General features: G+C 38.7%; 1 protein-coding gene across 2 annotated transcripts in view; it reads left to right on the forward strand.

The window, feature by feature from the left end:
* Positions 1 to 16,964, forward strand: part of ATG10 (autophagy related 10) — a 272,622-nt gene that overhangs the window by 70,753 nt on the left and 184,905 nt on the right. For both annotated transcript variants that reach the window (XM_069592576.1, XM_069592577.1), the window contains exon 3: positions 11,229 to 11,336. In XM_069592576.1, the coding sequence (XP_069448677.1) occupies positions 11,229 to 11,336 (108 nt within the window). The remainder of the gene's footprint in view (positions 1 to 11,228; positions 11,337 to 16,964) is intronic.

Consider the following 16,964-nt stretch of genomic DNA (forward strand, 5'->3'; position numbering starts at 1 on the left):
CCCAATCCCTCCCAGCATCAGAGTCTTTTCCAATGAGTCAATTCTTCGCATGAGGTGGCCAAAGTACTGGAGTTTCAGCTTTAGCATAATTCCTTCCAAAGAACACCCAGGGTTGATCTCCTTTAGAATGGACTGGTTGGATCTCCTTGCAGTCCAAGGGACTTTCAAGAGTCAGGTGGCCAAAATATTGGAGTTTCAGATTCAACATCTGTCCTTCCAATGAACACCCAGGACTGATCTCCTTTAGGATGGACTGGTTGGATCTCTTGCCTCCCAAGGGACTCTTCAAGAGTCTTCTCCAACACCACACTTCAGAAGCATCAATTCTTCTGTGCTGAGCTTTCTGTATAGTCCAACTCTCACATCCGTACATGACCACTGGAAAAACCATAGCCTTGACTAGACGGACCTTATTCGGCAAAGTAATGTCTCTGCTTTTGAATATGCTGTCAAGGTTGGTCATAACTTTCCTTCCAAGGAGTAAGCATCTTTTAATTTCCTGGCTGCCATCACCATCTGCAGTGATTTTGGAGCCAAGAAAAATAAAGTCAGACACTGTTTCCACCGTTTCCCCATCTATTTCCCATGAAGTGATGGGACAGGATGCCATGATCTTAGTTTTCTGAATGCTGAGCTTTGAGCCAACTTTTTCACTCTCCTCTTTCACTTTCATCAAGAGCCTCTTTAGTTCGTCTTCACTTTCTGCCATAAGGGTGGTGTCATCTGCATATCGGAGGTTATTGATATTTCTCCCGGCAATCTTGATTCCAGCTTGTGCTACTTTCAGCCCAGCGTTTCTCATGATGTGCTCTGCATATAAGTTAAATAAGCAGGTGGACAATATACAGCCTTGACGTACTCCTTTTCCTATTTGGAACCAGTTTTTTGTTCCATGTCCAGTTCTAACTGTTGCTTCCTGACCTGCATACAGGTTTCTCAAGGGGCAGGTCAGGTGGTCTGGTATTCCCATCTCTATAAGGATTTTCCACAGTTTTTTGTGATCCACACAGTCAAAGGCTTTGGCATAGTCAATAAAGCAGAAATAGATGTTTTTTTGGAAGTCTCTAGCTTTTTCGATGATCTGGTGAATGATGGCAATTTCATTTCTGGTTCCTCTGCCTTTTCTAAAACCAGCTTGAATATCTGAAAGTTCATGGTTCACACACTGCTGAAACCTGGCTTGGAGAATTTTGAGCATTACTTTACTAGCATGTGAAATGAGTGCAATTGTGTGGTAGTTTGACCATTCTTTGGCATTGCCTTTCTTTGGGATTGGAATGAAAACTGACCTTTTCCAGTCCTGTGGCCACTGCTGAATTTTCCAAATTTGCTGGCATATTGAGTGCATATTTTATGTGATGTCAAAGTTTTTATTTACTTTGTAAATATCTTTTAAGAATTTTTAGAGAATTCCTTGGTGATCCTGTAGTTAAGATTCTGCGTTTCCACTGCAGGGGGCACAGGTTGGATCCCTAGTCAGAGAAATAGAGTCCTGCAAGCTGTGTAGCCAAAAATAAGAAAATAAAATAATAAGAATAAATAGATGAATGAATAAGAGCTTTTATAGTCTTCCAGTGTTTACATTGAGCACATTTATGGTATTGTTTTTCTCATTTAAATCTTTAGTCCTTATTTTGATATTTCATGTAGATAACATGAGGAGTTTTGACTGTGAGCGAGTGTTGTCTTTATTAGCGGTGTCTGGGTTACATAAAGCACCTGCATTTCTGGTAGTTTCTATCCTGTAGTGACAGTGTGGAGCAACCTGCTATGTGGGGGTAGGCAGCAAGGAGTCCTAATAGCAGAAGTGTAGCTGGATATGGTATGGTTTTAAAGTTACCAGATTACTGGCTGTTACAGGTGACCTTGCTACAGTCAAGGCTGGGCGAGTTGCTGGCGAGGGGGATTTGAGACAGTAGTGAAGACCACTTAAAAAGCAGTCTCAGCACAGTTGAAATGACAAGATGAGCATCCAGAGCAGCAAGTTTAGCATATGGAGGGCTCTGAGTGAGTCCTGGAATTCCTGAAAATTGGGAGCTGTTTGTGGCCTTTTTTCTTGAGGCAGCTGCAGAGACCATGGTTGGTTCTGTTTTCAGAGTTCAGAAAGGGACTCCAGTGAAGTTAGTGCAGTGGTTCTCTACCCTGGCTTTTCACTGGAGTCTACTGAGAAGATTCTGACTTTACTGGTCTGAGGGGGCACCCTAGTAACAGCATTTTCAGAACTCCTCAGGTGAGTCATACGTGCAGCTAGCATTGAGAACCACTGTTTAATATAGTTTGCTATCTCTTTGAGGCAGGGATTGTGGTCTTCCTGCCTCAGGGCTTCTGATTGTACATCCGGATCACCTGGGATCCTGTTAAATACAGATTTCTATGCAGGAGGTCTGTCGTGGGCTTGGGATTCTGCATGTCTAATAAGCTCCCAGGTGATGCTGTGGCTGTGGTCCCAGACTGCATTTGAGTGGCATGAGCTATTCCACGTGCAGAATCTGGCTTCCCCTTGCCCATGAGCATCAGTGAGGAGCTTTCTGCTCTCATCCCGCTCTCTGGAATAACTTGCTTAGTATAGTAGAAAGAACTCAGGCCACGAGACCTACTTTTCACTTCCAGCTCTGCCCCTAACTGGCTGTAGGACAAGTCTCTTCAAAGTACTTCCGTCCTTCACCTTCTTATTGCTAAAGCAGGAGGGTGGAACTGGGTGAGGTATAAGGTTCCTTTTGTTCCATCTCCTCCCATGAAGGTCCAGGGTGTTTTCATACTCTGTGGGCATAAGGTTTTTATGTGGAAGACAGTCCAGATTCTACAGTAAGGACCGCCCTTCCTCTATCGATAGGACTTACCTGGGCCTGAGCTTAGGATCATTGGGGAAAGTGAGACTAATCAATGTTAAAAAGTTAAAGAGGCTAGTGCTAAATTGTAAGCTATAGTAAGTACAGTAAGACTACAGGTAAGCTAGAGAGGAATGTCTATTGGAATCTTCAGGGGGAGGTTTGAATTCAATTCTGTTTGCCTGGCTTGATGGACTGTAGTGCTAATTTAGAGGGCAGTTCTCATACTTTTACGTTTGTTGTTTCTAAAAAAAGCATCCTTCAATAGTGAGGAACAAAGCATATTTTTATATCTTAAGTTAAAATGATGTGGGAGAAAGGCCTACTTCTGTGAAAGTAAATGTTTGAAATACTGTAAAACTCTTCTTTTTCTATATTTAATTTTTTAAGGCTAATCTTGACTATTAAGAGATTGATAGTGAAAAGAAAATCACCATGACCAAATATAGGCTGAGGTAAAAAATAAAAACTCTTTTGCACTTCTCTGTAGACATTAATAAATAGTATCAGAAATTACCTAAAATGGAAATTTAAATTGTTTAAATTATAAGTAACATTGAAAGTGACACATCTCTATCCTAACTCATTGAAACAGATACCAGGTAATTTATTTAGATTTTATAACATAGATGCACAGGAATTTCTGACTCACCTCTTTGATGTCAAAGGAGGTGTATTTTGCATTGTAATTAGAATTCTACTAAGTTATAGCTTCCCTTAGGAAGAGGTTGTGTGACCAACACTCAGGTATTAAAAATACAAAATAGAACAGTTACCCTCATTTGATGGATTATATGCACTACACACAATTTAGCTCTAACTTTTCTCTGAACATCCTAAGACTTTTTCCTTATATTGCCAGAAAATTGCAGACTGTGAGCACTTTTTCTCAGAAACACATACTATTCTGGTTTTATTGTATTTGGTAAATCTTATATATAATCAACTATTGATTATCATAATGAATGATAATACAAATACAGTAGAAAATCTTCTCGTTTTCAACTAATAAACACAATATATGTCATTTTATAAAAAGACTAGTTTGGTTGCAAGTGACAGAAAACCCAATTCATATTGGATAAAGCCAAGAAGGGACTTTTGGGGGCCATGTAATTGAAAATTTGAGGGCAGAGCTAGCTTCAGGTATAGTTGGTAAAAATAGTGTAATCAGAATCTTATGCATGTTATGGTCTTGTTCCCTCTGCGTTGGCTTTATCCTCAGGCTCCATTTAATTACATAATGGCTGCCAATACTGCCAGAGTTTTGCCTTTCTGGGTCAAATATAGGAGAAAAGAGAATAGCTTTCACTGGGAATACAATAATTCCAGCTACAAAATTTAGAACCTTAGTGAAATAATAAAAGATAATAGTATTTGATACTTAATAGCTTATTTTACAGGTAGAAAGGATATTCAGGATGTTTAACCATCTATGATGGTGGCATCAACCAGTCTGAATGAGTTGACTGCAGTCAACCAGAACTAGTATTGATCATGATCAACCAGGACTAGTATTGATCATGATCAAACAGCAGGTTCTCTGTGTGAATCCAGAGGGAGGACAGTCCAACTGACTGAGAGGTATGGATCACAGCCTTGTTGTGGCAGAGGGGCTTGTGTAACTAAATAAAGCTATGAGCCATGCTGTGCAGGGCCACCCAAGATGGATGGGTCATAGTGGAGAGTTCTGACAAAACGGTCCACTGGAGGAAGGAAAGACAAACTACTCCAGTATACTTGCCTTGAGAACCCCATGAATAGTATGAAAAGGCAAAAAGATATGACACTGGAAGATGAGCCCCCCTGGTCAGAAGGTGTCTATTATGCTACTGAGGAAGAGCAGAGAAATAGCTCCAGAAAGAAGGAAGAGGCTGGGCCAAAGTGGAAACAACACTCAGTTGTGGATGTGTCTGGTGATGAAAGCAAAGTCCTAAGATGTAAAGAACAATATTGCATAAGAACCTGGAATGGTAGGTCCCTGAATCAAGGTAAACTGGATGTGGTCAAGCAGGAGATGGCAAGAGTGAACACTGACATTTTAGGAATCAGTGAACTAAAATGGATGGGAATAGGCAAATTTAATTCAGGTGACCATTATATCTGCTACTGTGGGCAAGAATCCCTTAGAAGAAATTGAGTAGCCCTGATAGCCAACAAAGATCCATCTAGTCAAGGCTATGGTTTTTCCTGTGGTCATGTATGGATGTGAGAGTTGGACTATGAAGAAAGCTGAGTGCCAAAGAATTGATGCTTTTGAAGTGTGGTGTTGGAGAAGACTCTTGAGAGTCCCTTGGACTGCAGGGAGATCCAACCAGTCCATTCTGAAGGAGATCAGTCCTGGATGTTCTTTGGAAGGACTGATGTTGAAGCTGAAACTCCAATACTTTGGCCACCTCATGCAAAGAGTTGACTCATTGGAAAAGACTGATGCTGGGAGGGATTGAGGGCAGGAGGAGAAGGGGATGGCAGAGGATGAGATCGCTGGATGGCATCACTGACTTGATGGACATGAGTCTGAGTGAACTCCGGGAGTTGGTGATGGACAGTGTGGCCTGGCGTGCTGCAATCCATGGGGTCGCAGAGTTGGACATGACTGAGCGACTGAATTGAACTGAACTGATAGCCAACAAAAGAGTCCAAATTGCAATACTTGGGTGCAACCTCAAAAACAAAAGAATGGTCTTGGTTCATTTGCAAAGCAAGCCGTTCAACATCAGAGTGATCCAATCTATGCTCACACCACTAATGCTAAAGAAGCTGAAGCTGAGTGATTCTATGAAGACTTACAAGACCTTCTAGAGCTAATACCAAAAAAAAAAAAGTCCTTTTTATCATAGAGGATTGATATGCAAAAGTAGGAAGTCAGGAGATACCTAGAGTAACAGGCAAGTTTGGTCTTGGAGTACAAACTGAAGCAGGACAAAGGCTAACAGAGTTTTGTCAAGAGAACACAGTGATCATAGCAAATACCCTCTTCCAACAACACAAGTGACTACTCTACACATGGACATCACCAGATGGTCAGTACCGAAGTCAGATTGATTGTATTCTTTGCAGCTGAAGATGGAAAAGCTCTATACAGTTACCCACCCCCACCCCCATCCCCAACCCCCCGCCAAAAGACCTAGAGCTTACTGTGGCTCGGATCACAGAGATCCTTACCGCAAACTTCAGGCTTAAATTGAAGAAAGTACGGACCACTACTAGACCATTCAGGTATGACCTAAATCAAATCCCTTATGATTATACAGTGGAGGTGAAGAACAGATTCAAGGGATTAGATCTGGTAGACAGAGTGTCTGAAAAACTATGGATGGGGGTTTGTAACACTGTATAGGAGGCAGTGACCAAAACCATCCCCCAAAAAAGAAATGCAAGAAAGCAAAGTGATTGTCTGAGGAAGCTTCAAATATAGCTGAGAAAAGAAGAGAAGCAAAAAGCAAGGAAGAAAGGGAAAGATATACCAACTGAATGCAGAGTTCCAGAGAATAGCAAGGAGTGATAAGAATGCCTTTTTAAGTGAACAATGAAACGAAATAGAGGAAAACAATAGAATGGGAAAGACTAGCGATCTCTTCAAGAAAATTGGAGATGCAAAGGGAATATTGTATACAAGGATGGTCATGTAAAGGACAGAAACAACAAGGACCCAACAAAAGCAGAAAAGATTAAGAAGAGGTAGCAAGAATACACAGAAGAACTCTACAAAAAGGTCTTAATGACCTGGATAACCATGATGGTGTGATCACTCACCTAGAGCTAGACATCTTTGTGTGTGAAGTCAAGTGGATCTTGGGAAGCATTACTACAAACAGATCTAAAGATGGTGCTGTTAAAGTGCTGCACTCAATATGTCAGGAAATTTGGAAAACTCAGCAGTGGCCACAAGATTGGAAAAGTTCAATTTTCATTCAAGTCCCAAAGAAGGTCAGTGCCAAAGAATGTTCAAATGACTGTACAATTGTGTTCATTTCACATACTAGACAGGTAATGCTCAAATTATCTTCTGAGTAGATGGTGAAGAATCTGCCTGTAATATAGGAGAACTGGGTTTGATCCCTGGGTTGAGTGAGAAGGAAATGGTAACCCACTTGGAGAAGGTAATGGTATCCCACTTGGAGAACCCACTTGGTAACCCCTTGGAGAAGGAAATGGTAACCCACTCCAGTATTCTTGCCTGGAGAATTCCATGGACAGAGGAGCCTCATGGGCTACACCCTGTGGGGTCCCAAAGAGTCAGGCATGACTGAATGACTTTCACTTCAGTTCAGTGCTAAAACTGCTTCAGGCTAGGCTTCAACAGTATGTGAACTCAGAAATTCCAGATATACAAGTTGCATTTTGAAGAGGCAGAGGAATCAGAGATCAAATTGTCAACATTTGTTGGATCATAGATAAAGCAAGGGAATTCCAGAAAAACATCAACTTCTACTACATTGACAACATTAAAGCCTTTGACTCTGTGGATCACAACAAACTGGAAAACTTTTAAAGAGATGGGAATGCCAGACTACCTTACCTGCCTCCTGAGAAACCTGCCTGCAGGTCAAGAAACAACAGTTAGAACTGGCCATGGAACAAAGGACTAGTTCAAAGTTGGAAAAGGAGTACGTCAAGGCTGTATATTGTAATCCTGCTTATTAACTTCTATGCAGATTACATCATGTGAAATGTCAGGCTGGATGAATCATAAGCTGGAGTCAGGATTGCCACAAGAAGTATAAGCCACGTCAGATATGCAGATGATACCACTTTAATGGCAGAAAGTGAAGAGGAACTAAGGAGCCTCTTGATGAGGGTAAAAGAGGAGAGTGAAAAGCTGGCTTAAATCTCAGCATTCAAAACACTAAGATCATGGCATCTGATCCCATCACTTCATTGCAAATAGATGGGGAAAAAGTGGACACAGTGAAAGATTTTCTTTTCTTGGGCTCCAGAAGCATTGTGGACAGTGACTGCAGCTGTGAAATTAAAAGACGTTTGTTTCTTGGGAGGAAAGCTATGGCAAACCAAGAGAGCATATTAAAAAGCTGAGACATCACTTTGCTGACAAAGATTTGTATGATGCAAGCTATGGTTTTTCCAGTAGTCACGTATGGATGTGAGAGTTGGACCATAAAGAAGGCTGAACACCAAAGAATGGATGCTTTTGAGTTGTGGTGCTGGAGAAGATTCTTGAACATCTCTTGGACTGGAAGGAGATCAAACCAGTCAATCCTGAAGGAAATCAACTCTGAATATTCATTGGAAGGACTGATGTTTAAGCTGAAGCTCCAATCCTTTGGCCACCTGATGAGAAGAACTGATTCATTGGAAAAGATTCTGATGCTGGGAAAGATTAGGGGCAGGAGGAGAAGAGGGCAATAGAGGATAAGATGATTGGACAGCATCACCACTGACTCAATGGACTTGAGTTTGAGCAAATCCTAGGAGATAGTGAAAGACAGGGAAGCCTGGCATTTTGCAGTCCATGGGGTTGCAAAGAGTCGCGGAGGACTTAGCAACTAAACAACAACAACAACAATTATAAAGAGGCCATCAGATTGAAGAAAATATCATTTCTGTATTAGTTCCCTAGAGCTTCCATAACAAAGTACCACAAACTTTATGGCTTAAAACACAGAAATTTATTCTCTCAAAGTTCTGAAGTTGGAAGTTGAAAATCAAGGTGTCAGCCTGGCCATGGTCCCTCCAAGGGTTTTAGAGAAGAACCTTTCCTTGCCTTTTCTAGCTTCTGGTTAGTTGATGGAAATCTTGAAATTCTCTGGGTGATAGATGCACCACTCCAGTCTTTGCCTCTTTCTCCCCATGACCTTCTCCCATGTGTCTGTTTCCATAGCCAAATTTCCCTCTTCTCATAAGGACACAAGTTATATTGGATTTAGGGTCTAGTGTATTCTAGTATGATCTCATCTTAATTACAGCTACATAGACACTATCTCCAAATAAGGTCACAAACAAGGTTTCTGGTGGATATGAATTTTGGAAGGATAGTATTCAACCCCAGAGAAGATTAGTGTGGACCCTGTGCAAAGATGACACACACACACAGTATTCAACCCAAGACATTACTTAATATCAAATGCTCTTACATAGTTGTCATGACACAAATTTGAAAACATATTCAATTTTAAATGGCTCACAAACACTATAAAATCTCCTTATTTTATAGTTAAAAACTGGATTTGTGAATCTTAGTAAAAATGTTTAAGAGAATTATGAATTTTTTAGTTTGAATGCTATTCTGTACATATATTTTTTTACTACATCAGATTAAGTAACCATGTTTTTCTTATTTATAATTATTTTAATTCTGTTGAAATGCGAATGTTAGTGTGACACTTTGGTGGAGAACTAATAATGTTCATTAATACCTGAGTATGTGCATGAGAGTTATTAAAGTTTTATGTGTGACTGAACTAAGTTCAGACTAGTTTTGCCTTAAAAAAATGAAACTGATCACAATTAGATGAACATCAACTATTAGTGATCATAATAGTAAGTGTTATTGGAAAAGGTTAGTTTTCATTCCAATCCCAAAGAAAGGCAATGCCAAAGAATGTTCAAATTACTGCACAAACAATTGCACTCATCTCATATGCTAGCAAAGTAATGCTCAAAATTCTCCAAACCTGGCTTCAACAGTACGTGAATGGATATTAATCATATAAAAGTATGTTCAATGTTACCAATAAGAAAAATGCAAATTAAAACTATGTGACACCATCACTTCATGGCAAATAGATGGGGAAACAGTGGAAACAGTGAGAGACTTATTTTGGGGGGCTCCAAAATCACTGCAGATGGTGACTGCAGCCATGAAATTAAAAGAGGCTTGCTCTTTGGAAGAAAAGCTATGACCAACCTAGACAGCATATTAAAAAGCAGAGACATTACTTTGCCAACAAATGTCCATCTAGTCAAAGCTATAGTTTTTCTGGTAGTCATGTATGGATTTAAAAGTTAGATCATAAAGAAAGCTGAGTGCCGAAAATTTGATGCTTTTGAACTGTGGTGCTGGAGAAGACTCTTGACAGTCCCTTGGACTACAAGGGGATCAAACCGGTCCATCCTAAAGGAAATCAGTCCTGAATATTCATTGGAAGGACTGATGTTGAAGCTGAAACTGCAATACTTTGGCCACCTAATGCAAAGAGCTGACTCATTTGAAAAGACCCTGATGCTGGGAAAGACTGAAGGCAGGAGGAGAAGGGGACGACAGAGGATGAGATGGTTGGATGGCATCACTGACTCGATGGACATGAGTTTGAGCAAGTTCCAGGAGTTGGTGATGGATAGTGAAGCCTAGGGTGCTGCATGCAGTCCATGGGGTTGCAAAGAGTCAGACACGACTGAGTGACTGAACTGAACTGAACTGAACTGATTTATATAAGTAGGGGCTTTCCAAGTGACACTAATGGTGAAGAACCTGGCTGCCAATGTAGGAGACTTAAGAGACACAGGTTTGATCCCTGGGTTGGAAAGATCTCCTGGAGGAGGGCATGGCAACCCACTCCAGTATTCTTGCCAGGAGAATCCCATGGTCTGAGGAGCCTGGCTGGCTACCATCCATAGGCTTGCAAAGAGTTGGACACTACTGAAGTGACTTAGTATGCATTCATTACATAAGCAGCAGGAGAGAAATGCAGCTGGTTAAGGGCTTGAAAATCATACCTTCCAACATTTGAGAACAGTGGAAATTATCTTTAACTCTGAAGAATGACTCTGAAAACGAGTTTAGACTCTAGAAGGCGTAACTAGAACTGGTTAATTAAGGTTAAATGGACACACTTCAGTGCAATATAGAACTAAGCTTTCTCAGCAAACAGTGTGTTGTATACAAGAATGCAGGTGGTAGTTGCGTAAGGGGATGACATGTGGGTTCCTGGAAGTGCTCTAGAAGGAGGTGAAAGATTACCTCTCCAGGACCTCTTAATGGAGATTTTTCCTTGAGCAATAAATTGAAACAGTGGATTGTTTCTAGCTTCAAGATGCACGTCCTCCTAAAATTTCTATTTCTCTATATGCTATGAAATGAATATCAATATTAATTATATGACAAGACATTTCTATAAGTTGATATACTTTTAAACAGCTACCAACCTATGTGCTCTATGAATTCTATGTTTTGAAGTGCATGGGGGAAAAAGGTATTTAATCTATGAGAAGAGGAAAACATCATTAATAGGTGATAAAAGTAGGGGCTTAAAACTTCTATTTATTGAGTACTTACTGTTTGCAGGATGAATTGGATGAATTTATCCATATTATCTCACTTCACTTAATATACTTAGTTTCTCATTGCTTGATTTGGAACTTGTGAGACACTGTAGTTCTTAGAATGATGATTTCTCACAATAATTGGCATTTTCTTATGTATTCTTTGGTGGAACACAGGACTGTTCTGATGGCTACATGTGCAAAACACATTTTCAAGTTAAAAATGGAACTGCAATGTCACATCAAGGAACATCTGCTCATGTACAGACATTTCTTCCTGTGGAGGTGAGTGGTTTAACATATCATGTTCTCCTTTTCAGTCTTTGTAAAGTATAAAGTAAAAGTTTAAATCTGATAAATATATTTAAAAAATTAACTGCCACCAGATCCTGAATCTGTCGTAAGGGGAGAAGTGAACATCATTTCTAAGAGGTATTTTCTTCTCTAATATTGAAATCAGGAACTGTGGTAAAGTTAAGATTCACTCTGGGTCTGTACAGATTGTCACAAGGCTTCACCCTTTTGGTTTCTCTTAGATCTAAAAACTACAGATGCCTTCCATTGCTTATTGATTTTTTTCAGTAAAATCCCCTGAGGATAATACAGGCCTATACCTCAGCTGAGTAATGTGTGATGGATATCTCTTTACCTAGTCTACCTTTAATTTTTCTCCTATGTCCTTTAAAATATGCTGGATCTGGGTCTCATTCCTTAAGGGACTTTAACCTTGACTTGAAAATCTTGCTAAATTAAAATTTAATAAGGTACTAATCATGGCATAATGGTTTTCTGGGATATTTTCAACTTTCTTTTTATCGAAATGCAAATAGACTTATTGTACTTTATGTTGTTAATAAAAATTTTTATATATCCATTGTAAAAATAAACAATAGAAAAATATATAAAAACTCCCACAGATCTTTCAACTGAAGGTAACCACTATGAATATTTTGGGAAGTATCCTTGCACATATTTCTGTCACACACACACATACATACTTGTGTTCTGCAATGAACAAGTATGGCATGGATATCTTCCCGTGTCAGTAGATGTGGATATCTGTAGTTCTTTTTTAATGGCTCCATTGCATTTCATCTTATGGATGAACTATAATTATGTGAACCCATATTGAAATAAAATGCTTGAATTTTAAAATTGAATTAGTGGGGATCTAATTGCTTCAACATAAAGAAACAAATATAATGCTTAAAATTCCAAATATCCTGGTAAAATGGGAAAGGAGACTTTTTTTGGTGACAGTTGAGCCCTAACCCCTTCTCTCTGTGTATGATGCTGGCCTGGAAGTAACTGTTGCCTGTATAATTTATTTTTTATTTATTTTTAAAATTAAATTTAGTTTTTTTAAAGTACTCCAAGGGATTTTTATATTTGGTTGCACCGGGTCTTAGTTGCAACATGTGGAATCTAGTTCCCTGACCAGGATTTGAACCCTAGCCCCCTGCATTGGGAGCTCGGAGTTTTAGCCCCTGGACCAGCAGGAAAGTCCCATTGCCTGTATAATTTACTTTGCAATTTATTCTTGAGGATATTGTGTTTGGTAATAAAGTAAGTGCCCCTGATTTATATATAGATTTAAGGGTTTTTTGGGTAATGTTTTTAGTATATTGAGTGCTTAGTTTCTCAGTTGTGTCCGACTCTGCAGCTCTTTGGACTGTAGTCTGCCAGGCTCTTCTGTCCATGAGATTTTTCAGGCAAGGGTACTGGAGTGGGTTGCTATTTTTCTCCTCCAGGGGATGTTGAGTAGGTGTTCAAATCCTGATTACTGTTTCATGGTTTGAATAACCAACATCATATATGAAGCCAAGCATGTTAGGAAGCTTTCCAGTTCATTATATATTAACTTCAAAAATGCACATGGAGATGATGATTTAAAAGATAAATTACTAGTTCTTTCCTAACAAGTTGGCAGACATTTGAAAAGCACTAAAAAGTGGTGTTGACAGTGTGAGGAAACTGACACTTTCTGGTTGATGTTTTAACTTCACAAAGTTTAAAGATGTGCGCATACTATGAATTATCTATTCCAATTCTAGGAATTTAGCTTCATAAAATATAATTTTTTTCAACATTTCCCAACAAATTTCAAACATATGAAAAAGTCAAAAGAATTTTGCAGTGAACATCCATGTACTCATTGCTTGGATTCCGACATTAACATTTTGCTGTGCTTGCTGTATTACATATCTCTCCCTCTATTCATCTATCTTCCTTTTTGGTGCAGTGGTTTTACATCAAAGTAAATTACAGAAAATAATTAGAAATGTACACAAAGTTTTACATGTGTACATTTAAAACTTTTTCAAGTTTTACATGGAAGTATATTTATTTTACTATTATTTATAATAGGAAAAAGTAGAAACAACTAAAATATCCAACAGTAGTGGATTAGTTGCTTATGGCATATCTCTGTGATGGACTTTGTGATTCAGTAGGTTTGGATTGAAGCCTGAGAATTTTCAGTTCTAACAAGTTCCCAGGTTATGCTGATGCTGCTGGTACAGGGACCACCACACTCTAAGAACGACTGCAGTACTTTATAATGGAACTCTTAGCATATTTTAGATGTACAGCTGAGATGGTTAGTTAATATAATGTATGGTAGAGTTGATATTGTAATAATCTTGATGAAATGAAAAATGTCTTAGGTTGAGCCTGAGATGGAGATTCCTGTTGAAGTGACTTATTAGGGATATGTTCTTAGGAGAAAGGGAGTGATGGAAGCAGAAAAGAACAAGCGATAAAAGCTAAAGGAGATTGTGGTCTCACTCGAGATGAGCTTTAGTCTGATCTCCTTAGAATTCTGGAGCATAGATACCCCAAATTAGTCTCACCTTGTGTCCTTGAGGCTGACCTTTTGTACTCTGTAGCGTTTATTGAACTTTCAGCCTGTCATTGCCTGATGTAGAGGAAGACAGCTTCCAAGCAAGATGGCTCCAGTATTACTGAGAAATTATTCAGGGAAGGAAGAGGGCTGCTGTGTATTATCAGCCAACAATTCCAACAGCTGGGTGTGAATGGGTATGCTGGCCTTAAGCGGACCTGGGCAGGGCAGCAACAGTGTCTACTACCAAAGGGTAACCTAAAAGCAACAAAATGGCATCTGTGAGGAAGTATATGTATAAGGCCTGCATTGACATGACAGCAGTTTGTTTGAGAAAGAGCTAATGATTTTAGTTAACCACAAGCTCAAGGTAAGTGAAAAAAATGCCATGGATGCTAGAGAAACTAACTGGAACCTAAGCCATATTAATGAAAGCATGATTGGATCCCAGATATTATCTGAGGTCCCCTGAAGGGTCCCAGAGACCCTCTCAAGGGGTCCACAAGGTCAAATATATTTAATAATGTTAAGATATTATTTACATTTTGTACTTTCATTCTCTCCTACTTTCCCAGAGGCTACCTATGTGTGATATTGCAACAGAGTAAATGCAGGAACAGTTATAAAAATCCAGCTATCTTTAATTAAGTTAGACACTAAAAATATTTTCAAAATGTATACTGCCTTTCTTACTAATTTATGTTGTTTTGGAAAATGTTTATTTTTTCATAGAAATTTGCTGTTATATTATCATTCATAGAAATTTGCTACTATATTACCATGTATTTTTAAAGTGAACTAATATTTTTTTAATTTCAATTTTAATTTCTAATATAATATCATACACATAACTCTCTTAAACAAAAAGTTTGTCGGAATCTTCAATGAATTTTAAAAGTGTAAAGGGGTGTTGAGGCCAGATAGTTTGAAAATCATTGCTATAGAACAAGGAAATATTACCTTATTGTATGTGCAGAACAACATTGATAGAGTACATGATGAATGAATTCATAAATAATAGTTGAAAATTGATTATAAGTGGGGTTTATCCATTCAAAGAAGCACGCCGGGGGCCATGGGTAGGCTTGAAAATATATTATTATGAGGACTATTGGGAGTTCTGGGGATGTTAAATTAGAACTAAAGACCTAGGAAGGTTAATCGTCTTAAGATATCTAGAAAGCTTTCCCGTGGAAGAGAGAGTAGACTCACTTTGTTTCTGAGGATACAGAGTAACTGGAAAGTATTCAAGACAAGTCTCTCTACTGTTTAGATTGCTCACAGTGAAATTGGTCATCTTGCAAAGCTGTGAGTTCCCTTCCCTTTCTTGGAGATGTTAGCCACAGAGTGGATAACCTTTTCTCCAAAACAGTGGTCACTGATAGAAATGTTCAGATGTTTAAAGCACCAGGATGGTGATGAATGAAGTGGGCTGATGGGAGTTGGTGGGACCTGTAGAGAAGTGGAGAGGGAATGGTTCATCCAAAGGGGCAGTAGAAATGCATCTCCAGGTAGATTTTCAAGAGAAGGCAAGATCTGGATTTATGTGTTGATTTAAGTAAAAAAAAAAAAAAAAAAAATCTGTGCAGGCTAAATAGACTATGTGTATGGGCTGCAAATGGTCCTTAGGCCATCAGTTTATAACCTAGCCTCTAATATTATAGAAAGGGGTCCCACGTTGTATAGAAGACTGAGGCCAGGGGACTTTGGAATTCTCTTTAGAATTTAGAGCCCCATCCATAACTGGGCTTCCCTGGTGGTGCTAGTGGTAAAGAACCCGCCTGCAAATGCAGGAGACGAAAGAGACCTGGGTTTGATCTCTGGGTCAGGAAGATCCCCTGGAGGAGGGCATGCAACCTACTCTAGTATTCTTGCCTGGAGAATCCCATGGACAGAGGAGGCTGGTGGGCTACCATCCATAGGGTCACAAAAGCGTTGGACATGACGGAAGTGACTTAGCACATCATATCTGTACATCACATTTCCTATTTAAGGATATTTGAAAGAATGCCTCTACTAATAGTTACTTTTAAAAAAGATTTTAAAAAATTGGCCACGTATGAAGTGGGAAATCAGATCACTTTTTTGTTCCAATCAGAACTGGTAGTCTTGACTATAGAGGGGTAGCTGGATTCATGATTTTTATGCCCATGAGTTTATATGTAATAAACAGGAATTTAAAAATCAAAGAAATATAATGGAATATGTGAGTGAAGTAATTTGTTAAAATCATAATCTGTATCTTGTTTGAATTTTTAAAATTAATTTAAAATGATACTTAAAAGAATGAGATGATATTCAGAAATCTACTAAATATATTGGGGTTTCTTAGTGTTGTTTTGGGGACAAGAGTTCATTAGATAAGACATTTATTGTTGAGAGTCGTTACTGTGATTTGCTTATGACATTTCTGAGTTTGTGAAGTAACAAACAAGACTTAAACAAGATCTTTTCATTACCAGTGAAAAATAAAATAATAGTTTGAGAATGAAAGTGGTAGCAAAGGCTCTCTAGTCAAGTTAGACAATTTTTTTGAGGAAAATTAGTCACTGTTAACCTTTCAACCTCATGTGAATATTATTGCAAAATAACTACTAAACTTTAAAATTATTTTGTAAGGTTCTAAATTAAAGTGCTAAAGAATCCACCTGCCAATGCAAAAGACACAAGAGACACAAGAGATGCAGGTTCAATCCCTAGGTCCAGAAGATCCCCTGGAGTAGGAAATGGGAACCTGATCCAGTATTCTTGCCTAAAAAATTCCATGGACAGAGGAGCCTGACAGACTACAGTCCATTGGGCTGCAAAGAGTCAGACATGACTGAGCACAGCGCAACAACAGCAAATTAACTCACTGGCCAATATAGACTACAATGGCTACAATTCTAGAGAATTCTAGCTACAGTGCTACAATTTGAGCTACAATTATGATTCTAGAGAAACAAGGTATAAGTTTTTTTTTTTAAATCATGTTTAACATTAAACCACTCTAAATAAAAGGAAACAATGAGATGAATATTCAACATGGATATTGATTTTTAATAACCAGTGGTAAAAATTATTAATGAATG

The sequence above is a fragment of the Ovis canadensis genome, chromosome 5 (assembly GCF_042477335.2).
Source record: "Ovis canadensis isolate MfBH-ARS-UI-01 breed Bighorn chromosome 5, ARS-UI_OviCan_v2, whole genome shotgun sequence".
NCBI lineage: Eukaryota > Metazoa > Chordata > Mammalia > Artiodactyla > Bovidae > Ovis > Ovis canadensis.